The following is a 26,229-nucleotide window of genomic DNA, read 5'->3' as shown; positions in this document are numbered from 1 at the left end:
ACAGCTTCTCTTCCAATTATTGTCATCCTGCTTCTAGCTGGGTATAGAGTCCCGCAAGGCGGGATGGGCTTCGCTGCGGAGGATCGCAGGTATGTCTCTTGATTGGCAGAGATGTAATACCTTAGAAACTTTTCCAATTCTTGATTAGTTCTCTCAGTCAACCCATTAGTTTGGGGATGATATGCAGAAGATCGATCCAGTTTGGTTCCTAGTCTTTGGCAAAAGGCTCTCCAGAACTTAGTTTCTGATCGTGGGTCGCAATTTGTATCCTATGGTCTCTGTGACGTACCACTAGTGGAGTAAGCCATGGATTAGGTCTGGCTACCCGAGGAACTGCTAGTTGTTATCATTGGTAGCAAAACGCAGTACAAAGATGGTACTTTGTAATTATAATTTAAAAACGGTCCATGCTCTGCGCATGCACCCATGTCTGGGGTTAAGAGACACCACAATGGAGCACAGGTAGAGAATGATCTCAGAACGGCCAATATCAGCTTCAGTGAAAGCATTTCTGGCTGACAATCATTTGTGACCAATGAGGATTTATATGTTATACGGAGGGTAAGCAATGTACAATACATGTGTGAACTTAAGAGGATAGATTTTCCCAATCAGAATTGGAGTTTTTGGGAGATGTTAATGGATCCTCCAATAGTGAATGTGGGGAAACTGAAGAAACTTAAGAAAACCGACAATATTTCAATATGCCACCCTGTCTATTGTGATACTGGGGACCGGCTTGGGCTTGACTTGCCACAGTTCCCTTTATCCCAAATGTGCCCTCTAACCGCAGTAGGAGGGGCTTAAGCGGCTACCACCACTTAGCGGGATCCAGAACAGTTTCCTTATGGGTAACCATCGCTGCTAGTATGCCCCCTTGCTGGTACACCTGGGCTGGTACCCCTGACCTCTTCCTGTAGATCAGGGTTGTTGTGGATGGTTTCCCCCCTGGCCTAACACACTTGTCATAGCTGCTGGATAGCGGGCAGAGCGGTAATACTAAACAGTCTGTGGTACTAGCGATCTTTCTAAAATTACAGATGGTATGATACATTACATTGTCAAACAGTGCTTTTTTCTTTTTATACAGTGTTGGACACAGCCTGGCAGGGTGAAAGCCAGCCCCCTGATCAGAGATAACTGAAATATTTCATTCAAAGATTAACATCCGGATTTGAGATGTTCTTTAAACTTAGATTTTAGATGTAATTTCTACATAACAAAATTGACACTAGTCTGATATCCTAAATCATATTGTTCAGACAGGTCCCTGTATCTCTTTAACCAGGCAGGATACAGGTAACTACTCCCTGCTGTGTATTCAAGTGTTGGTCACTCACAGATGACAAAGATCTAATTAGCCTAACTGGAGTGTCCTCTAGAACGGTTAAAACAAAAAACAAATTCCCTCCCCATGTCTCAGAAATGAATACATTTTCTATACCAAAACACACACAATATAACAAAATCAGTACCTTTCTAATACACAATATCAAAAATAAGTACATTTGCAATTATATAAAAACATTGCACTGCGCTATTACATTTAAATAAATTTAAATAATAAGTTATTTGCAACTGACCCAGCCACACACATATTAAACACATATATAAATCCTGACTGCAGTGTAACAGAAAATTGAGAATTATACTCACCGTTAATTTCCTTTCCTTGAAATACTCCATGACAGCCCTTACAATGGGACATACCAAAGCAGTACAATAATCGGGAGGGCAATAAAACCAACACCTTAATAAGGTCCAACAGAAAATTTATTCACAGCGCTTGCTAGAGAATCTCTCTCCCAAACGGTCTCCTTAGAGACTGAAACATCAAGAAGATAATGCTTAGAGAAAGTACCTCGACGACCATCCGGCTGCCTTACAGATGTTGGTTGCTGATGCATGGGTTCTATGTGCCCAGGAGATCGCTACCGCCCTAGTTGAATGCTCCTTCAGTAATCTAGGTACTCCACGCCTTTTCCCCTTGTAGGCCTGTGCAATCACTTCTCTGATCCACTTTGCCAATGTGGGTTTGGATGGGGCATGTCCTTTGCGAGGACCTTCAGCAAATCCAAATAGTTGCTTTGTCTTGATAATGTAAGCAGATATAGCTCTCACCACATCTAGCGTATGGAGACGTGTTTCGTCACTATTAGTGGGAAGAGCGTAGAAAGATGGCAGATTCAATTTCTGATTGATGTGGAAGGAAGATACAACCTTGGGTAAATACTCCAGATTCGTCCTCAAAATTACTTTATCTTCATATATATTCAGGAAGGGTTCTTCACACCATAACGCATGTATGTCCCCTATTCGACGAGCCGAAGTGATTGCCACCAGAAAAAGCACCTTCAGAGTCAGCCACCTGAGAGATATGTCTTGCAAGGGTTTAAAAGGATAAGCTGTTAAGGCGTCCAAGACAATATTAAAGGTCCCAAGGGGCTAAGAATGGTTTCAGCCTCTGTCGTAACCTCTCAGTGCCTGAAAAAACACTGGAAGACAAGACCTTGAGACGATAGCTTGATATCAAGAAGGATGCTAAGAGCAGATACTTGCACCTTTAGTGTAGCGGGTGCTAGAATTTCTCAAAGATGGTTTTGTTAAAGGACTAACACATCTGGCACACTGGCAGACATGGGATCCTTCGCCATGTCCCCTGCCTAACAAATACATTTTTTCCAGATTCTGTAATAGATCATAGAGAAATTCCTTTTCCTGGCCTGAATTAGAATGTCTATTACTTCATCTGAGACCCCTTTGGATTTCAGTAATTGCCTCTCAGTCTCCATGCCATCTAACTCAGGGAGTTTGGATTTGGATAAAAACTGGACCCTGATGTATGAGTTCTGGCCTGACCAGTAATGACCATGGATGTTCCAGCAACATTCTCTGTGTTACAGCGAACCAGGGACGCATCGGCCATGCCGGGAGGACCGCAATCACCTCCACTTTTTCGTTCCTTATTTTCCCGAGTCTGAGGAATGAGTGGAAAGGGAGGAAACACGTACCCCAGTTTGAAGTTCTACTGCATTGACAGGACATCTATCCCTAGGGCCCCGAGTTCTCTATGACGGGGGTACCTTGGCCTTGCTTCCTGTGGCCATAAGGTCTATTTCTGGTGTTCCAAATCTGCGTTGTACCAGTTGAAAGACTTCTTCGTGCAGCTCCCATTCACCTGGGTGGACTTGGTGTCTGCTTGTAACAGTAATGTAATGAGGAAGTAATATAATATGGAGTACTTGCCTTACTCTAGATCAGCGCTGGCTGGCCAGTGGTGCGGAGTCTAACGAACCCCCTGGTGTCCACCAAGAACCGCCGCAAGGCGGGATGGGCTTCGCTGCGGAGGATCGCAGGTATGTCTCTTGATTGGCAGAGATGTAATACCTTAGAAACTTTTCCAATTCTTGATTAGTTCTCTCAGTCAACCCATTAGTTTGGGGATGATATGCAGAAGATCGATCCAGTTTGGTTCCTAGTCTTTGGCAAAAGGCTCTCCAGAACTTAGTTTCTGATCGTGGGTCGCAATTTGTATCTATGTGTGTAGGACAGCCATGGAGCCAAAAAATCTCTAATAAACAGGTCCGCTAAGAAAGGAGATGAAGGAAGCTTCTTCAGAGGGACAAAGTTTGCTACTTTAGAAAACAGGTCAGTAACAACCCAGATGACGGTACATCCCTTGGAAATCGGAAGATCCGCGATAAAGTCCATTGAAATGCGAGACCATGGAATATCAGGAATAGGTAACTGAATAAGAGGACCAGTCGGCTTTTCCCTAGGAATTTTATATATTGAACATGCCGAGACAAAGGCCTTAACATCTCTATGCATAGTAGGCCACCAGTATTTTCGGGAGATTAATTCCCAAGTCTTCCGAATCCTAGCATGTCCGGAAAAGAGGGAAGAATGGGCCCAACGTAGTAGTTTGAGAGAAGTTGTCCTCCGGGAAAAACCTTTGTGGCTTCACACCTTCGTGTCAATCAAAGGAGACAAAGCCAATATACAGCTGGCATCCAAGATTGGCTTGTTATTCTCTGAGGCTTCAGTATCAGTGGCATCAAATGATCGAGAAAGGGCATTCGCTTTGACATTTTTTGAGGCTGGACGGAAAGTAATATTAAAGCAGGAAAAGTAGATGGCCCATATGGCCTGATGAGGGTTCAAACCAATGTGCAAACCGCAAATATAGTAAATTCTTGTGATCAGTGTATACCGTTACCGGAAACTGAGTACCCTCATGTAAATGTCTCCACTCTGGGAGGGCCAGTTTAATAGGCAAAAGCTCTTTATCGCCAATTCCATAATTTTTCTCTGCGGGGAGGAACCGATGAGAAAAAAAACCCACAAGGGTGAAATTTACCATTCGAGTCTGAGATAGTACCGCTCCGACCCCTACAGAGGATGCGTTCACTTCTACGAAAAAGGGCTGTTGACAGTCCGGTTGAAGACGGATTGGGGCTGAAGAGAATAAGGTCTTGAGTTCCTTAAAATTGCCTCAGAAGTCCAGATTTTAGGATTGGCAGATTTACAAATGAGGGCTGTGATGGGAGCTACTAATGAGGAGTAACCTTTAATAAACTGACGATAATAATTAGAGAACCCTAGAAATCGTTGAGTAGCCTTAAGGCCCGATGGTTATGGCCAGTCCAAGATGGCTTTAAGCTTGGATGGATCCATTTGAAGGCCAGTTTCTGATATAATATATCCTATAAAGGCTAGTCTCTTCTGTTCAAAAACACATTTTTCAAGTTTACAAAATAATTGATACCTCCAAAGCCTAGTCAGCACTTCTCTTACATGTCTGCGATGAGATAATAAGTCTGGGGAAAAGATAAGGATGTCATCTAGGTAGATAACTATGAATTGATAGAGTAGGTCTTGGAATATTTTGTTCATAACATTCTGGAAAACAGCAGGAGCATTACATAACCCAAAAGGGCATTAGAAGGTACTCGAAGTGTCCATCACAAGTATTAAAAGCTGTCTTCCATTCATCCCATTCTCTTATTCTAATTAAGTTATATGCACCTCTTAAGTCCAATTTGGAAAAAAACGGTAGCCCCTTTAATTTGGTCACAGAGCTCAGAGATCAAAGGTAGGGGACACCTTATTTTCACGGTGATAGAATTGATGGCACGGTAATCAATACAAGGGCGAAGGCCCTCCATCCTTCTTTTTTTACAAAGAGGCCTGGCCCTGCCGAAGATAATGATTTACGTATATATCCTCTCTTGAGATTCTCTTGGATATACTCAGATACTGAGTTGGTCTCCAGAACAGATAAGGGAAAAATGCGTCCACAGGGAATGGGATTGCCAGGCTGGAGATTTATAGCACAGTCCCAATTTCTATGAGGTGGAAGTTTAGTGGCCTCCTGTTCACAGAAGACATCTGCAAAACTCAGATATTGAATAGGCAATAATTGGGGGTTGCCCAATTGTGCATTGATCTTGGGAAAAACAAGAGTCACTTGTTAAACAATTGATACGGCAAGAAGAACTCCAAGAAATAATTTCCCCAGAATGCCAGCCCATCACGGGGAGTGAAGGCGAAGCCACGTAAGACCCAGAATTAAAGAATTAATGGCTTTGGGAATAATTAAAAAAGCGATGGTCTCAACATGTAAAGCTCCAATCCTGAGAGTTAAGGGTATGGATCAGAGTTGAATGTGCCTCCGTCAATGGCGGTGAGGGAGATGGGCTTCTCCAAGGACTGGGAAGGAATACCCAATTGAGAGATGATGGCTGAAGAAATGAAATTGCCTGCTGCCCCGGAATCCAACAAGGCGGGAACAGGGTGGACAATGGACCCTACCACTTCACAGGTAATGACAAGAAAATATTTACTGTTGGAAGAAGAGAGGATGTGAAAAGAGGGACCTAACGTAACCTCCCTACTAAACAGTAGGCTCAGTCGTTTTCCGGGCGCTTGGGGCAGGCACCCAAAAGATGACCCCCTTCACCGCAGTGCAAGCACAATCTGTTCCTGAACCTTCTTTCTCTCTCCTCGGCAGAAAGGCGGGTCCTTTCAAGTTGCATGGGTTTCTCCGGAGGTTGGACAGGGGTCTGAAAACTAGAAGCTGGACGGAAAGGACCACGTCGGGACTGTTCTTTCTCCAAAGATCGATCTTAATGCATAAGGAAAATAAGTCATCCAAAGAAGTGGAGAGTTCTTGGGAGATCAATTCATCTTTAATTTGGTCTGCTAGACCTTGCCAAAAAGCAGTTATTAAAGCTTCGTTATTCCACCAGAGCTCCGAGGCCATGGTTCTAAATTGTACGGCATATTGACCCACAGAGAGACTTCCTTGGCGGAGACGAAGTATACTGGTAGCTGCGTTGGCGACCGGGCTTGTCAAAAAACCTTCTTGAAGGTAGAGGAAATTGGGGTAGTTATGAAGTAAGGGATCATCTATCTCCCAGAGCGGTGATGCCCAGGATAGGGCCTGTCCAGACAAAAGGGATATTATATATGCTACCTTGGCTTTCTCAGACAAAAAATTCCCGTAAAGGAGCTCAAATTTTTTAGCACACTGGTTTAAAAATCCCCTACATAATTTAGGGTCCCCATCAAATTTAGGTGGATTAGGAATGCGCAGGGATGAAGCTGCGCCTGCAGGCGAGGAGGAAACTGTGGGGGCCTGTAGAGGGGCAGATGCCGCCCCCGACGCTGCTAAGGTCGTCTGTAAGGTATCCATTCGAGCTGACAGTCCCTGTAAAAATTTAAGCAACTGCTCCTGATTAGATTCCTGCTTTTCTACTCTTCCTAACAGGTGTTGGAGCAAATCCCTAGGAGAAGGGTCTCCTGCAGTATTCATATCTTGGTCAGAGCAAACTGTAACAGTAATGTACTATGGAGTACTTGCCTTACTCTAGATCAGCACTGGCTGGCTGGTGGTGTGGAGTCTAACGAACCCCCTGGTGTTCACCAAGAACCGCGGCAAGATGGGATGGGCTTCGTTGCGGAGGATCGCAGGTCGCGGTCCACTGGTCTGCCTCTAGAAGTAAGGATGCGGGAGGAACCCGAAGGCAACCCTGGAGCCAGTAACTGGATATAGTAACTGGATATAGACCATTTCAGTATACCCGGGTCGGTACACAGGAATGCCAAAATATGCGTGGTCAGGATAGCCAGGTCGGTACACAGGGATGCCAGAATATGCGTGGTCAGGATAGCCAGGTCAGTACACAGGGATGCCAGAATGTGCGTGGTCAGGATAGCCGGGTCGATACACAAGGACAGCAGAGGAAACAATGTCAGGAAGCCTGGGTCTGATACACTGGAAGGAGAACCGAAGTAACAAAAACAGGTCTGTACACAGGAGACACTCACCGAGAACACCTAGTCAGGAACAGAGGAAGTTGCTCTGACGCTGCCCAGGCGTCAGAGCAGGGTTTACATAGAGGCCAGTTTGAATTCCCCGCCTGCCGCGATCATGTGACCAGCCGACAGCCGGGACCCGGAAGAGAGAAGGTGATGCAGCGATCGCGGCGCAGGAACGGGGAAAAGGTGAGTGTAACACTGCTTAAGTAATCTGCCACTACGTTGTCTTTGCCTGCTACGTGAAGGGCTGAGAGAGATCTCTCAGCTTTGCCTCTGCCCACTCCATTAGCGCAGTTGTTTCTACCAACATTGCTCTGCTCTTGGTACCACCTTGCTTGTTTATGAAGGCTACCACAGTCCTGTTGTCAGAAAACACTTGTAGATGCTTGGCTCGTAGATAGGGCTAGAAGTACTGAACCGCACGCCAAACAGCTCTCATCTCCAAGAGGTTTCCCTGAAGAATTCTTTATTCGTCTCGCCAAGTGCCCTGCGTGACCATATCTTGCATGTGAGCACCACAGCCTATTGCTCTGGCGTCTGTGGTAAGGATATACCAGTCTGGCACCGAGAGTCACACCTTGTTTTCTCAGGCCTGGGAGCTGTCACCAACGTAAGGACTGCCTCGCCGACCTTGAGAAGTTGACTTTGGAGTTGAGACCCCACTGCATGGGAGGATTCCTATTGTTGAGGAAAACATTCCTAGGAGGCGCAGACATGTTTGCGCTGACACACAAGGTTGGATTTGAACTAGGTGCGCTAAGGACTGGATTTTGTCGGCCCTCTCTTGAGAGAGGCAGACTTTGTCCGTACGTGTATTTGCACTCCTAGAAACACAAGCTGTTGTGATGGTATCAGATGTTTGGCTCGCACATCGCAGTTGAGAGCCCTTAAATCTAGCACTGTTCTAAAGACACCTGATGGTTTCTGGATGAGGAACAGTCTGGAATAGAACCCCATATTTTCCTGACCCGACGGTACTGGTACGATAACTCTTGTTCTCACCAGGCCTCTTAGGCTTTCCTGCAATGCTTGCCATTCTAGGGAAGACGAGGGACTTCTTGACTGAATAAATTTGTTCCCTACAGGGTATGTATGGAATTCTATAGAATCCCTTGGTGACTATCTCCTGGACCCATTTGTCTTGTGTAGTCTGAATCCAAGCTTCAGCAAAGCGTGATATCCTGCCGCTCACTGTAGTTAGTGGAGAATGCGTAGATAGTCATTGGGGTATTTGCTGTCCGTTTCCCCCTTTTTGGTCTAAAGGGCTGAAAGTACTCCCTTGCCATATTATCCTGTCGTCTAGAATATTATATTCCTGGCCTATGCAGGCTTCCTTAAACTGCTGCTTTGGGGAATAGGAAAAGAAACGTCTCACCTTTCTGTCCTGTGGTAACCGATTAGCATTGCCACTTGCTAGCCACGGTAATAGATTATCCAGCTTTTCGCCAAACAAGAAACTGCCTTCATATTGAAGTGTTGTCAGACGGCTTTTAGATTGATGATCTGCCACCCACAGACGTAGCCAGAGTGCCCTTCTTGCTACTACTGCCGAAAGCATGCTCCTAAAAGAAAACACAATCGTATCCAACGCAGCTTCACACAAGAAATCAATGCTTTTCTGCAGAATCTCTAAGGATTTGAGAAGTTACAATCTATTTATCTTCTCCTCAATATCCATATGTAGCATATTGGCTCACAGCCTCAGGGCTCTAGCTAACAAAGCCATGGCTATCCCAGACTTTAGAGTTATGCGTGAGGAGAAGTGTAATTTCCTGAAGGAAGTCTCCATTCTCATGGATATAGCATATTTTAATGGGCCCCCATCATCCCACGGGAGAGTGGCCCTCAAGGATAAGCCCGCTAAGGCTGAATCCACTTTAGGCACCGAACACAATTTCAGCACATCTTCATCCTGAAAAGGGTACATACAATTCAGTCTCCCCATGTTAGTATGACTTATCTAAAGCCTGACATTGTTTAGCAATCAAGTCTTTAACCACTTTATACGTAGGGAACGCTCTAGATTTTACTTGGTGCTCTGAAAACAATACATCCTGTGGTTTGATTGGTACTGCTGGCTCTTCAATACCTAAAGATTTGTTAAAGTGCTTAAGTATAATATAGAGAGTATCCAAATAAAACATTCTGGGCTCCTCTTTCACCTCAGCCTCACTATCTGAGTCCGAATCCCATTCCCGAGTAGAGGCTGAATGTTTCATTGGACGGCCCTGGCCTCATTTCCTACATATCTTCCACTATAGGGACCCTGGCCCTTGTTGCTCTCTGTTCTGGGGCCTGAAACTACTCCTGCATCGTTTTAACCATCCATGAAAAGAACTACCTGAATTATTCAGGGGGGGGCAGGCTCCTCTACAGTTTACGGAATGCATGAAACACATAATGGATCGGTACAATCCTTCGGCAATCTGCCATTACAAGCTACACACACACACACGGTTTTTCACTTTGTTTTTTTTTCTTTTTCCCTGCACAAGCTCCACAGTGGTACTGTAAACACAGAAAAGGAACTAAGTAACCTATCCTAGAATAATAGAGACCCCTTACTAAGGACTTACCTTGCGGTGTCCTTCAGCTTTTTGGGGGCGGGCTTCTGGTCCATAGTGCACTATCCAAATGGCTGCCAAATCCTGCAGCATCCAACACCAAGCAAAAGACTGAACCTCATATATAAGGGTCTGCAGCTGCATACATAGGGTGCACGCTCTCGACATCATCATAGTGAGTCTTAGCAGATAATTATATCACCTGATTCCTCCTACAGGTGAGTTTTCACAGAGAACAGAGCTGCCGGCAGCCGACTACGTACTGCGCATGCGCATGTCCTCCGTGCGCGCACTTACTGTGTGCACAACTGCCGGGAGTCTCATAAGAATATAATCGGAGAACTCCCGTGCAACTGCCCGGCTGGAACTGCACACAGCAGTCGGCACAGAGGAAAGCCAGAAACCTCACCAGGTAAGCCCTCTGGAATTAAATAAAAAACAAAACAATAAAACACTCACTACACTACCCTGTCCAAACACTGCTGAGACAGGAAGAGGAGACACTGAGGAAGAGGAGGAGCTGCATTATATAGGGGCCAGGTGGGACAAAATTCTTCCTGTCTACACTAAACTGATTAGGGATTAACCCATTGTAAGGGCTGCCATGGAGTAGGGAAAGGAAGTTGAGTTTTTCCCATGCACCAGGTAGTAAAGCATTTAAACAAACAGCAGAAATTCCATGCTCAAAAGTGTTCCTGGAATAGTAAATGGTAGAGAGTTGCCAAGTCTACTGAGGTGTCCAGCCTCAAAGAGTAGAATTTTTTTTTTAAATTACTCACCGACATAGACCTTCCACTATTAATAGGTATAGTCAGTTGGTGATAGATAGTGCTTGTGAAATGCCCCTTAGAGGTCAAAGGTTTAAGGAAAATACTAGACTTCTAACAGTACACACTGCATACATGTTCCACAGTTCAGGTCTATAGTTATTTTAAAAAGTGATATATAGTCTCTTAAACAGTACACCCTTCTATCTGTCACCCACATCAAGCATTTGCACATATTTGGGAGCTTCTCATCTTTATCTCAGGCATATTATCCAGAAAAGAAAAACAAAAAACACACACCAGAAATATCAGGATAATATGCTTAGAACAACTGCTGCTGCACTTCCTCTTGTGTTTCACAGTGGAACGCATCAACTTCCAAGTTGTGTTAGATTGATTCACTGGTGTAATGTGTAGTTTCAGCTATAGAACAGTCTTCCTCAGTGATGGTGGAATTGAATAGACTTCCTGTGGTCTTTGATTTATATAAAGCCCCCCCCACCCCCAAATACCTTCTCATAATTCTTATTGACGCCTTTATGAATTGGTCATGCAGTCTCTAATTGTTCTTGTTCCAATGCAATTTATATGTTATATTCAATTCTTTCCAGTTTTGATCATACATAACAAAAATGTTCCCAAAAATTATCCATGCATCTTCAACAACTATCATACATATACATCAATGCATTTGTCGTACATTTCATCACACCCCAAACTACTGTATCGTCTGGATAGCAATGTCAGCAGAGAATAATTTAGTCGATACATTGCCAAAATTAAACAGATACACACGTATGACATACATCCCAATTAACATGGCACTTAGACAAAGTCCTGACTGAGCGGCACAGTCACAAATTAGGGAATGTCCCACCGGCATCAGGACACTTGGCAGACATTGCTGCTGTCTCCAACCTCTTCTTGATGCTTCTACTATCGGTTTCTGCCTATGTCTTAAGCTCAGTTGCTACTTGTCTGGATCCTGGAATCCAGGAGGCCCAATTTGGAAAAAGGGATAGGTACATGAAATATAGAAAGTCTAACAATAAGTGAATCATTTATGCTTGCCAAAGCAGCCCAGATGTTAAATCAATAGCACAAATATTTAATAATTATGCCCTTCCTACCTGAAACTAGCCCTACATTAAATAGAATTCACAGTTAATAAATGGCCCTTATTTTCCACAAATGCAGCTTCACATTACATTAAATTAATCGCCAACAAACCACCACAGGCATTAAATATTGTCAACACTCCAGCTTAACAGACTACCATGAACCCACCAATAAATGAATATTTTGCACATATACTAAAGGTGGTATTCCCAGGGAAATTAATTCCTGCAAAATTGGAAAACTACAGGCATGGTCGTGCAAAGAACCTTCTCTGAATCTCTACACAGATGAGTTATTACCAAGGACTAATCAAGCTTTTCTACCTAATGTAGTGTCAACTTTATATAAATCAAAAAATATTGCCAACATTTTGTTCTGATCAAACTGATAAAGTTATGCACATTGGATTTAGTCAGAGCAATCTCTGTAAATATTCAGAACAGAGAGTGATTTAGGAACATAGAACAACTCCTTGTGATCCCATCAGGACCACAGAAAGGGCACACCTTATCCAAATAGACCATTTCAAAATAGATCCGAGAAGTCATTAAATAGGCACACAATGGATGTAAGGTGCATGAAGCCTGAAACCTCACTCAAGAGCAGTATCAACTTTGTGGGCTCTTAGGGTTTAGATCTCAACATTGGACCTCTGCAAAGCAGCTGGATCATCCATTCATACAGACATTATCTACTGGATGTAATGTCATCTGGCGACACACAGTTAGGAAGACAGGTTCTCCACATAGCCACTTAATAAAATGGGCCTTTATTATACAGTATACATAACTGATCTGCTGTTTTTTGCCCTCCCTATTATTGCTTAGATACCTCCCATTGTAATGCCTGTCATGGAGGACTGAAGAGGAAAGAAGCAGATTATATTTACCATTAATTCCTTTTCCTCTAAATACTTCATGGCAGCTCATTATGTTCTATAGGGTTATGCTTAAATATTTTAGGAACAGATTGGAATATTGCTCAAAGACACAGGAGAAAAGGAGAAGCTGCACTATATACTACATGAGGGTGTGGAGGGGTTATATTTTCCAGCCTATCAAAATCTGGAAGAGACCAACCCATTGTAATGTCTGCTATGGAGTTATTTGAGGAAAAGGAATGAATAGTAAATATATTTTCCTTATTTCTCAGTCCATGGTTAGACATCAAATTGTTTAGAAATCACCTTCTAACCTCTTTGAGACAGACAACTTGCTTCTCAGAGCAGCAGGATCGACCCATGTGAGATTCTTACAAAAGGCATCTTGCATTTTAGGTTTAGCCACTCTTTGAAGTGCACACAAAAAAAAAAGAAAAAACCTGCACCAAGCACAACTGCCGCACAGACACAAACTATAAACAACTATTAACACATCTATGGCTGACACGATTTATTTTCTACATACAAATTAATGGTCAAAAGCATCCAGCAACATATTTAAGGTACTTCCAGGGGTAGAACGCTACATTGCTGGACCCAAAAGCAACATTTATGGGATGAGCTGGTGTTGCCCCCATTCTGCTCTGAGGATGTACAGTAAAGCCCTGCTTACCATGCAGCAGCCAAAGTACTGCAGTTAATGTTGTTCAGGTCTGTATGCAATGTTATTCTGCCATGAGGAGGGCTGCAGACGACAATTGCCAGGCGTGCAAATTCATTTGTGGAGACCCACTTTGTTTGCACATATAATTTGGCTCTGAAGTGAAAGGTAATATAAATAATTGGAGGTGATGCCAAGTGCTAAATGAGACCACACAAGTGTGTGAGTTAAGCATTTTAAAAGGAGATCATAAAGAGTTAAAATATATACAGCAATTCCCTGCTTAGCTCAAATAGGTTCTTTAAAACTATCGCTTTTTCGTTCAGCACTTGAAACGAAAACAGGATTTATACTTACGATAAATCTCTTTCTCTGAGTCCATCTGGGGGACACTGCTTAACCATGGGGTTGAGTAGGGAGGGGAGGAGTCTGTCACGTAAAGAGTTAACTTTCTTCCCGCTGACAGCATATCCCCCCCCACCAATTCCCCACATACCTCAGTTTGATTACCAAAGCCCTAGGACGAGAGGCCGATCAACCAAGATACACCACTCAACAGAGGGGAAAGTGGAGAGAAAGAAAAACAAAAAAGGGGGGGACCGTAGTGTCCCCCAGATGGACTCAGAGAAAGATTTATCGCAAGTATAAATCCTGTTTTCTCTTTCATCCATCTGGGAGACACTGCTTAACCATGGGGACTTACTAAAGCAATCCCTCTGAAGGGTGGGACCGCTCTGATCTCCTCGCCCGTAAAACACTACGGCCAAAGGAGGCGCCCCCATACGCAAATACAATAATTTGGTAAAATTTCGTAAAGGTATGGACCGAGGACCAGGTGGCTGCCCTGCACAGCTGGTCCACCGTGGCTCCATTCCGTGCCGCCCAAGACGCCCCAACCGAACGGGTAGAATGGGCAACAATACACTTAGGCACAGAGAGATTAATACGGACATAAGCCTCCCTGATAGTCAGGGTAAGCCATCTGGCAATAGTTTGCTTAGACGCTGGCCATCCCCGCTTGGAAAAGTCAAATAATACAAATAGAAAATCTGTCTTACACATCTTTGCAGATCTCTTAACATATATACGTAATGCCCTCAATACGTCCAAACATTTATTTGTTTTCGTTCCAGGAGTCTGAGGCTCCTCTCTGAACACTGGAACAACTATTTCCTGATTAATATGGAAACCTGAGACCACCTTAGGGAGAAAGGACGGAATAGTCCTTAAAACTGCTCTGTCCTGATGAAAAACCAGATAAGGTTCTTTGCAGGATAAAGCTCCCAGCTCATAGACCCTTCTGGCCGAGGCGATAGCAAGCAGGAAGACTGTCTTCCAGGTCAAGAACCGCCACTCTGCTAGAGGTTCAAAGGGAGGCTCCTGCAACATGCTAAGGACCAGATTAAGATCCCAAGGTTCCGCAGGATGTACGTAGGGCGGCTGGATGTGAAGCACTCCTTGTAAAAAAGTCTTAACATCCGCAAGCTCCGCCAGCAGTCTGTGGAAATACACTGACAAAGCTGATACCTGAACCTTTAAGGTTCCTAGTTTAAGCCCCGCCTCTAAACCACCCTGTAAGAAGGCGAGAAATCTAGCCAGACCAAAGGATTTAGCATTGTAAGACCGCTTCTTACACCACTTTATATATACATGCCAGATGCGGTGGTAAATCCTGTCTGAAACTGGCTTCCTGGCATTCAGGAGGGTGCCCACCACACCCCCCCGAGAACCCTCTCGCTCTCCACAGACTGGATTCAAAAGCTCTGCCATTAAATACAGCCGGTTCAGATTTTGATGCAAGAACGGTCCCTGGGACAGCAGATCTCTTCGTAGCACTACTGGAGTTACCAGAAAGACTGGTCGATCCCCCTGTCTGACCCTCCAAAGGCCCCTAGGGGGGACGGGGGGACAGGTACCTGAAGTCCCAAGGCATGATTAGGACGTCCACTGCCACTGCCAGTGGATCTCCTGTTTTTGCGCAGGACTCTGGGACTTTCCTGCCTTTTATTATTATTATTATTATTTATTTATAAGGCGCTACAAGGCATCCGCAGCGCCGTACAGAGACAAACAAAATCACAATACAATGGGAGACAGCACAGTACAGTAAACACAGCAACTCAGTACGCTCAATGCACAGCTAGAGAGGGCGGGGAAAGGGGAGGGAGGATCCGAAAACGACGGGGCCCAAGAAGGGGGGCGCGGAAGACAGGGAGACCCCCAGGGGGGAGGAGGGAGCGAAAGTGGACGTGGGGTGGAGGACCTTTGAGGAGGAGGGCTAAGTAGCTGGAGAGCAGAGTTAGAAGTGGTGGAAACAGGAGGAGAGATGGCCCTGCTCAGCGGAGCGTACAATCTAAGGGGAGGGGTGGACAGACAGAGAGACGCAGGGGAGAGAGGGAGAGTAGGGGGACAGAGGCAGAAGATAAGGTAGGAAGTTAAGTGGGAGACAGAAAGGCTTTAAGAAAAAGGTGGGTTTTTAGGGCCCGTTTGAAGCCGGACAGATTAGGGGAAGTTCTGATGGAGGGAGGGAGCTTGTTCCAGTGGAGGGGGGCAGCGCGGGCGAAGTCTTGGATACGCGCGTGGGAGGAGGTTATAAGGGGGGAAGAGAGGCGACGGTCAGAGGCAGAACGGAGAGGGCGGGATGGAGCATGAATAGAGAGGAGGGTGGAAATGTAGGGCGCAGTGGAGTTGGCGAGGGCCTTGTAGGTGAGTGTGAGGAGCTTAAAGAGGATTCTGAAGGGGAATGGGAGCCAGTGAAGGGCTAGGTAGAGGGGGGAGACAAAAGAGGAGCGGCGAGAGAGGAAAATAAGCCTAGCTGCAGCGTTAAGGACGGATCGAAGGGGATCGAGATGAGAGTGGGGGAGGCCAGTGAGGAGGAGGTTGCAGTAGTCCAGGCGGGAGATGATCAGAGAGTGGATAAGGCATTTGGTGGCAAGGCTTTTGGATAAGTGGATAAGGCTTTTGTTTGGTTGTTCTCCAACAACCACCAGCTGAGGACTTACTTCCTCCACTGGTACTTCGAACCAAGAAAGGCCCCTGCCTGCTTCCTCCGAATGTCCCACTGAAGACATTTGGGGCGGATCCATGCGCAGGGTAGGGTCACGAAAGAGGTCACCATCTTTCCTTGCAGCTTCAAAGACCTGGGTACTGACAGCTTCTTGCCTGACAGGACCTTGCCTATCCACTCCATCAAGGACCTTAACTTGTCCTGTGGAGGAAACACTCTGCTGCGTGCTAAGTCCCTTAATAGTCCCAAGAAACTCATTCTTAGCCACGGGATCCTCTGTGACCCTATTATACTCCAGAGGTTCAGCCCTGGACTGAACGACCCCTCTGGCTTTTGCACCACGAATGGGTTTGACTAAAACCCTTTCCTTCTCTGGTACTTCAAAGCCGGTATAGCTTTCTTTAAACAAAGCAAATAGACAGCCATGAGCTTTTCCTGACTTGACTGAGGACAGCGGGGTAATTCGATTAGCAGAAACCTGAGACGAGCTGGCCCCATGAATTCTATCATGATATCCTGGACCTACCCGTCCGCCGAGGACTTTGTCCACTGCTGGGAGAACCCAAGCAGCCATCCTCCCAGCCCACCCTCTGTGACCAGAGGCGGGTGGTAGTCATGCTGCTGGTCTATCTGGCAGCTTAGCGGAAGCAGCCTTTCCAGCCGCTGGGGCAAAGGATGACCTTACTCTACGGGACCGTCTCCTGGTTTCCACGGCCCCTGAACTGGTAGTCTGGCCTCTGCCAGACACGCCCCCGCCCAGGCTTCCATAGCCCTAGCTACCCAGGTAGAAGACAATGCTGGTCTGAGGCTTGTACCGGCAGCCAAGAAGACCGATTCCAGCAGGGATTCTAATTTACGGTCGGTCGCTTCCTTTACAGGTAGTGTGGTCTGGAGAACCAATCTCGCCACAGGTCCATCCACCTTCGCCACCTGTTCCCAACGGGTCATATCCTCCTCTTGAAGGGGATATAACGAGCCAAACTTCTTTGGCATAGAGAACCTTTTATCTGGATATTTCCAAGAGGCCTCTACAATATCTCTCAACTCAGCTGAGGGAGGGAACCTGACCACCTGTTTAGAAGCTTTTTTAAAGAGAGAGCAGTCTAAGGACTTCGTCTCCTCTACTGCAATAAATCCCAGGGTCTGACGAACTGTTTTACCAGATCGTCCATATTTTGGTGTCTAGAGTTTCCTTCTGACTCTATTATGGACAAGTCTGAATCGTCCAACAAATCCCCTTCCTCCTCCGAGGAACTCTCCTCTGTCATTCCTCCCGTTATACCCCGAGAAGCCACTGATGTAGATGGGATCTCTACTGGTTTAGATAACAGTTTAACAAGGGTATTAACCGCTTGTGACAAGGCAGCCGCCCATTCGGGAGGCTCTACCGTCAGAATGGAGCTGTCTTTAGGCTGTAGTTTCACAGGAGCCACAGTGCAAGCAGCACAGAGCCCCCCCTGATCCTGCCGTTCACTTGTTAATTTAACATTACATTTTGAACAGACAATTTGTTTGGTACGTGTTTTACTTTTATCTGCCATCACAAGATAAGAAAAAAACTGAAATCACGTTTCATACGCACAAACACTTCTCCAATGATTGTTAGAAAATACAGATTAGGTTATTTAACATATCATAGTATTTCTGATTAAATAAGACAGGTTTGAAGAGCTTTATAGTTTTCCTTAACCAACAGTTCTCGCAATACACATGCATACACAGAAGAAACATAGTGATACTTAGCGGGGAAGATCTGTGTCAACAGTGCACTTCTCTCCAAATGACTGCTGCATCTGTCCTCCTTTTGAACTTTGGCGCCAAAAGGGATCTTCCACATGCTCACATTCCCCTACCACTGGCATCTCCTTCTGTGTCTCCATTAACAGCGATTTCCCCTTTCTGTATTTAGGAGAAATCCTGTTAGAATGTGTTCCCCGCACAGTGCTAGTCACAAGCGCGCCATCCTTCAAGTACCCCCTACCATCCTATAGGAGGAGGGGAATTGGTATGCTCCAGCCTGGCTTCCGGGGAACGGCAGTAGTACTGGCGCTTTCTGCCTAATGGCAGCGCCTGACCCTGCTATCAGCGGGGAGAGTCTCTTGTCGACTGCTTCCCGCTGTGAGAAGCATTTTACCTCCTCTGTCTGCGGGGCCGCCCCCAGCTGACAGGTGCTTCTCCCACGAGTCAGCTCTGTTGCAAACAGAGCCTCTCGCCGCTATCAACAAAAAAAAAAACTCTGAAAAGAAAAGAAAAAACCTATTAACAGTGAACAGTGTTCACTGTGGAGCTCTTCTGATGCGCAGCCCTTCTCTTAGGGCACCCAATTCAAACTGAGGTATGTGGGGAATTGGTGGGAGGGATATGCTGTCAGCAGGAAGAAAGTTAACTCTTTAGGTGCCAGACTCCTCCCCTCCCTACTCAACCCCATGGTTAAGCAGTGTCCCCCAGATGGATGAAAGAGAAAATGGATTTTCTATTGTGAACAAAATAAATTCCTAAGGTCCAGAAATTAAAATTAAAATTTGATAAAAAGAAATAAAAACAAAAAAACAAACTATAAATAGTTGCCAACATTATCTACAGTGTTGTGCTGTACATAAGTCAAACAAGTGGACACAAACAATGCTGCAAAAAAACCCAAAACAATGTTTTCTGGCTCCAGATGCAAAAGACACTGCTGTTTTCGTAAATGGGAGCAGGCGATATTGGACAAAAAAATAAATAAATCAGGCTTCCTCTGCTTTGCCATCTTGCTTTTCCTCTCCAAGCAGCATCTTGTAGCAATTAAGATCTTGCTAGCAATCAATGCATCCTAAAGTCCAAAATATCATTGTCAGCACAGGTTCGTCTTTCTCCTTAATACTCAGGTTCTAGCAGGTCTGTAATATCAGATGTTTCCAATTCATTAAATCGTTTTCTGTGTGTTCCTGTACATTATCAAGTACTTTGTCGTCAGATTTATCACAAACACAGTCAGGCCACAACTTTCGCCACACTATTCATATCCTTAGCTTCATCCTAGGACCTGCCAATGTTTTTAACTGTATCTATGATGTTGGAATGTTTCCAAAAGTGCGTGAGAGTTCGAGACGTCTCACCATCAGTCTTCACGATTGCCTGATCGAAGGTCGTGTGGAGAAAATAAGCTCTGAAATTGCCAACACCACTGTGACAAAATGTATTCTATCTAATGACCGATTGTATTGTCTCTTGAATTTATGTATAACACACTGAATATTTTATGTAACCTTTCAAAGTGTATTTTGTTAACTGACCCGAGTCTGACCTAGGCAAGTGTCAATGGTCTTGTGAAAATAGCCAGATCAGGTAAAAATAGGATCTTGGGGGAGTTTGAAGCCCAAAGTTGTAAACTACTTAAGCAGAAGAGCAGAGGTGAGAATTCAAGGTCCTGTGAAAATGCTAGGTCTCAGGACATCCATGTTTTACTTTGAAGCCCTGTGTCATTTTGGGCATCGATCGAACTTAGGTGAAAATTGAAATCCGTTTTCTCAGTTTTCATAAACGCTGGTAGCAAACAGTGCTTTAGAAGGCAGAAATCCACAGGTTTATATGTATCCTCAAACAAAAGGAAAACAGTAACACATGATATGTTTTTTCAAAACAAATACACCTCGTGAGGATACAGTTATGGAAAAACGGTGATGGTACATACAATCCTTAAAACCAGCAAGTGTGTAACACAAAAGTTGGAAACATAGATAACGTGATAAAAGTTTACACCGATATTAGAGTTGGTATTAATAAACACTTTTCATGTGAAAAATACTCCCCCGGGAGGTGGCATATGCTCCCATTGAACGAGTGTGCCTAGCCATTGTATGGGCACTGCAAAAGCTACAGCCTTACCTGTATAGACGGGATTTCACCATTATTACAGACCATAATCCTCTAAGCTGGCTGAATAGAGTTTCTGGGAATAATGGAAAGCTGTTAGGAACGAGTTTAATTTTGCAGCAATATAACTTCATCATTCAGCACAGGAAGGGCGCAGAACATGGAAACGCAGATGGCCTCTCACGCCAAGGGGCAGAAGTGGTGAATGGGCAGGAGACACAGTAACAGGTCACAGTTCTCCGTGCCCTAGGTTAGGGGGAGGTGTGACGAAATGTAGTATATTTAATGACCAAGAAATATAACTTTCACATGCTTATCAAGTTCATTGATGGTAGTGGGATGCCCTGGAGCATTGTCAAGAAAAAGTGCCTTGTGTGCAAGGTTATTTTTTGCACTGAAAGACATCAATCAAGGGTCACCCAAGCCGTTCTGCTGCTCCTCCAGATAACGGAGTGGTAAATAAGCCTTGATTTTAGCTTACAGTTGCCTGAAGCATTACGGCCGAGTAACAGGATCAAGCGATCTTTGCCACCTTAAATCCGGGTATTGTTTTTACTTAATGACATTAAGAGATGCATGTCCTATTTCAGTGTTGGCTAACCTGTGACACTCCAGGTGTTGTGAAACTACAAGTCCCAGCATACTTTTCCAGCAATAAGCTGCTATATATTGGCAAAGCATGCTGGGACTTGTAGTTTCACAACACCTGGAGTGTCACAGGTTAGCCAACACTGTCCTATTTGGTATTCGCTTCCAAAAAAAGTCCAGTCTCATCCTGTTTAGCTGTATATTCACTCTCCTCAATAAGCTTGGCCATTATTTTTTTAAAACAGTGCACTCCATAGATATTAGCACGTGCTTAGCCAGTCGCTTAAATCTATGAAACTAGCCAGGGTCAACGTTTCGCACCTGGCGGCAAGTCCTTCTGTAGTTGTTTATGCAAGATCACTTCTTTAGCTTGGATGGACAACTGAGTGGTACATTACGTTGTATTTGCGAACGCTGGAACCTGACCACAAACAGCACTGTGACTGTTGAGGCTTCACAAAAAAGGAAGCAGAGTAAGACTTAAAGAATTATTGTGATTGAGGTATAGTCTGTGAGGGTTCCAGGGCTAGCTCCCTTCTGGACCTATCTATGCATCCAACTCAAAACAAGGACAAATCAATCATTCAAATAAAAATAAAACAAAGTGCTAATGAAACAATTTAAGCCTAATAATTAAGGAGTTTTCCCTTTAGGATGTAGGTATTAATCTATTTTCATACATATCACCTATGTATAAATGATGTTATATGAAAAAGAAAACAAAAAAATAAAAATCAGTGTAAGGTTGCCTATGAAGACAAAACATCTGAGTCACAACAACACACACTATGGGGTATATTTACTAAACTGCGGGTTTGAAGACGTTGGGATGTTGCCTATAGCAACCAATCGGATGCTAACTTTAATTTATTTAGCACTATCTACAAAATTACAGCTAGAATCCGATTGGTTGCTATAGAACATTCCCACTTTTTCAAACCCGCGGCTTAGTAAATCTAGTCCTATATGTATGTGTAAAATAAATAGCTCACACCAATCTATATTCAGCACACTACAAAGAATGGTTATGATGCGAGTGAGCCACATGATCAGCCTCATCAGCTGTTGAATCTCATCCTTTCACCACTCATTCTCGAATAAACTGCTTTTTAAATAATTTATCTTCATAGCTCCATTGAGAAAAGCTCACTTTGTCCCAAAATACCCCAGCAAATATTTTTTAGGGACTGTGACAAAGTGTGACATTCCTCATATACAGTAGAGTTGTTAGAAGGGCTGAGGCTGTGGTCCAGGGTTTATGAAATGGGGAGGAAGAAAAAAAAAAAAAAAGCAAAGAAGAACCCATGGTAGACTTTTGCCCCAAGTGGATAGAGGGACTATCTGATCCAAAGTGAAAACTGGCAACCTCTATTTTTAAAGAAAATAACCAATGAACAAGGCTTGAAAGCATGCAAGTCTGGACTGATGTGAATCCTCGGGGGCAAATGTGAAGCTAAAACAGTATTCTACTGGATACACAAAAATGTATTATGCTCACCTACAAGATTTTTATTTTTTTTTAGTTTTTTTATCAGGTTCCTTCCTATAATCTTTGAAGGTCCCATGCAGGGGCTCTACCCAACAAAAACTCCAATCCCTCCCTGTGTATGTTCCTAACCATCTGGAAAACCTATTCTCTTCCCTTCAGTTATGCCTCGTCACTCTCTCATTTCTCATTCTCCCTATAGTTGAAAGATTGACTGTGGTTTCACTTTTAGAAAATAATGCTTCCTTGATTAACCACTCGCCCAGCCTGTACAACCAGATAAAGGGAGTTAAGTTTCCACCCCCACAACCCAAATGTTTTAGTAATTTTTTTTTTTAAACTTTGCCCTCCTGTTAAATATACTTGGTATTTTTTATTTTTCCAGAAAAAAAAAAAAAAACAACTCAAAAATGTATTTATATCAAAATCCTAATGGCTACATCCAGGAGAAGATAGTATAAACACTATTTATTTTTTGTTACCAAGATTAAAACAAAAAGAAAAAAGATCCTTACATAGAACACTTTACTATAGGCACAGGATCTGAAAGTGGGGAAGGGTGGGACTCCTGTGCCCTTATAGAGATGGTGACATACTACATTACATGTGAGATACCAGGAACAATTGTAATATAGACAGAGTTTACTTTTAGACTAAAACACACCATATGATTAGGGTCACAAAAGCCTTTCATGTCCAATTTTTTATTTCATAGCTTAAGGTTTGAAATAAGAATTTAAAATGCCTTGTGAGACAGGTTCTGCTTAACTATAAATGTATTTAAATTAGAGGCTTTTTTTAGCAGTTTCTTTGGACATTTGCTGGAAAAGCTGCTGAACAATCTCCCACGTCCTATCAGGTTAGATTCTACACTCAAAAGCTTCAAGCATGCCCTTAAGACTCACTTCTTAATTCAAGCCCATCAGCCTTCCGCCTAACTCCCTTGTCTCTGCTTTCACGCCAACTCCCCCAATCGATACCTGGTTATTTGTGTCTCCCCTTTCCCTTAGAATGTATGCTCCCACAAGCAGGGCCCTCCGTGTAGTCTTCTACTATACCATCACCCTCCTGTAACCTCTTGGCCTGCTTCTCTAGCCCTGTTTTAAGCTCAGGCCTACTTCACGCTGGTCACTACCATCACTCTCACTCACTGTCAGGTAAATAATTTGATCTGCATTAACGTCTTATCTGTTTTTGTTTATCCATTATGTCTGGCCTTTGTATTTGTTCTTCATGTAAGGTGTTTTATAGAAAGTAGTGATCCATGTCATGTACGGTGCCGCTGACCTTTTATGGCGCCTTATAAATAAAAGACAACGGAAAAAATAAAAATGTCAAAAAATTTTTTTTAAAAAAAAACAAAACAAAAAACAGTATGAATAATTAAAGTGCTTGTGTGTGACATCCTCTCAAAAGTTTGGGGCGATTAAGCCCTGTGCTTTAAAATGTGGCTTTTAAAAGCACCAATATAAAAAAGACTTTAATCTAATTAAAAGGTTATCATGTTTTCATATTAGCTGAAAAGACTTACTAGGAGCCTTGCGCCAGTCATAAGGAGCTCCTCTTATATTTGCATCACGTGTGTACCCCCAGTCCACCATAGTCTGCACCAGTGTGTAGAAATATATACCTGCAAAATAAAAATTGACAAACAGTTATGAAAAAAAGTTAAGAAATTGTGTGTAAACTAAAATGTAAGTTAAAGGAATTTAACAGTTTTACAATACAGGCAGTAGGTGAAGTGGCAGTATGGCATACCACAGTATACACCCCCACTTCAACCACTGGTTTGTTATATTACATAAGGCTACTTCGTAACAAAGTTAAACAATAAAAACAGGTCTTGTTGCTTACTACCTTGGTATTAGAAAGACCAATGCAAATGTCTGTTTGGAGGGATATTTACCATCAATGTGTGAAAGTGCAAGCAAGTGCAACCAAAGTGTGTGTGTTTTTCTTTGCTAATGCACCATTAAGGTTAATCTATAGGAGTCTTTCCTCAATTTACATTCCAAATCAGAGGTTACAGGAAGAAAATAATGGGTTACTCCAAGCAGTATATCAATTACTGCCCATGTGATCAGCATAGGCATCAATGAATCTGTATGCCGAGAAATTTACCCCAAGGTTCCTCACAAGTTGGGTTCCATTTGGACAAGTCCTTATAGCCTATTTGCTTGTGTATATTAGTCCTTTAATCTTGGGAGTTAATTTTATATACTAATGTTGAAACCAACATTTCATGATATACGGTAAAATACACATATATATATACATACACATATATATATATATATATATATATATATATATATATATATATATATATATATATATATATACACATACATACATATACACATATACATACATACATACATATACACATATACATACATACATACATACATATACACATATACATACATACATACATATACACATATACATACATACATACATACATACAAGTTAACCCGTGCATGATACGCATGCATTCTAGTCAAATCAAGCTACTTAAGGTGTTAAAAAGGTTCTTGTCATGCATTTGGGCCTAGCCCAGGCCTCCTCAGGTGAAGAGCGTTACTTCCCAACGCAAGCGCTCTTTTTTTAACGTGGTTTTGTCCACATGTCACCACCTCATCATTTTTCTCCATCACCTCATCCTTCATCAAGCTACTTAAGGTGTTAAAAACTCCCCACTGTCACCCCCGGCAACCACCAACCACTCCCAGCGGTCACCTCTCCTTCAAGAAATATATAGGTCAGTGTACAACTCTGCTCAGCAGGTGGCGCTGCATCTTGTTTTTGTTTTTTTCCACACATGCCACTAGCTATAATAAATATATATATATATATATATATATATATATATATATATATATATATATATATATATATATATATATATATATATATATATATATAGTAATATTTATATGGTTACCGTATATCATGAAACGTTGGTTACACATATATACACATATATACACATACACACTAAGCCTAGTAAAATAGTGTACCCCAAGCTTTTTACAAAGACTTATTACTATATGCTAACCAATACACATGACCATTTACTTTTGTCTAATGAGATTATTATACAACACATTTCTATTGATTTGTACATTTATTGTACTATCTAGGTAATGAATGACTGATGAAACAAGGTATTACTGTAACCTCAACCAGTCTGCACCTTGTTTCTTACAAATTGTGGACTATAAAAAAAACCCACACCTTTTCTAGCCCTATGGTTTCCCATATTTGTCAGTCATATTTAAAGTTACATATATTGTATTTAAGTGGCAATATATCTGGCAGCATGGTTTTCCTATCTTGAGTATACCTGCAGACTAGGCCATTGTTTCAGTCCAAAAAAATTATTATTGTTCACTAATTTTGTATGACTGTTAATCACACCTGGGAATCTCATGTGTTAAGATAGGAAAAAGGTCCACAGATAGAGTTCTATGTTTAATTGCAGAGAACTGCATTGTGTACTTAAATGTAATGTATCTGGATTGTGATCTCCCCCGTTTAAACAAACTCTGCTGCGTAGCCATAGGACAATACCTATTCCTAATTGTATCAAGAGCAAATCTGCTATCTGTGATAAGGTAAACACCGAAAAGGACCAATCAGGCAGGTCCTGAAACTCCTGAAAAGGTCATTTCTGCCTTTAAAAAGGAACTCCAGAGAACAGCAAATGGGCATTTACTACCCAGTGATAGCTGAAGTCAGGCTGGTGTCGAGCTCTAGATCTCTGATCCTGACAGGAAAGTGAAATCGGCCCCTGGAGTACTGCCTTTGCTCTGATCTACATCTACAGGTCTTAGGGAGCTGTGTGCCTGCCAAAAGTGTAGTGACTGACTCAGAACCGCTGCCCTGCTGGTAGCCTCAAAAGGAGAGAGGGGAAGAAGCTTGGATGGATAGTCAGCAGTCCCTGAAAGTGACTAGGATACTGGTGAGGTGTTTT

The 26,229-nt window shown here is 43.2% G+C and overlaps 1 protein-coding gene across 1 annotated transcript in view; it reads right to left on the bottom strand.

Annotated features, from left to right (window-relative positions):
• The window catches only part of PLA2G15 (phospholipase A2 group XV), a 205,484-nt gene that overhangs the window by 20,281 nt on the left and 158,974 nt on the right, over positions 1-26,229 (bottom strand). Inside the window, 1 exon segment of the mRNA XM_075188816.1 lies at positions 23,782-23,880. Within this exon segment, the coding sequence (XP_075044917.1) occupies positions 23,782-23,880 (99 nt within the window).

Source organism: Mixophyes fleayi, chromosome 10, assembly GCF_038048845.1.
Source record: "Mixophyes fleayi isolate aMixFle1 chromosome 10, aMixFle1.hap1, whole genome shotgun sequence".
Taxonomy (NCBI): Eukaryota; Metazoa; Chordata; class Amphibia; order Anura; family Limnodynastidae; genus Mixophyes; species Mixophyes fleayi.
This window is presented reverse-complemented; position numbering and strand designations above follow the sequence as displayed.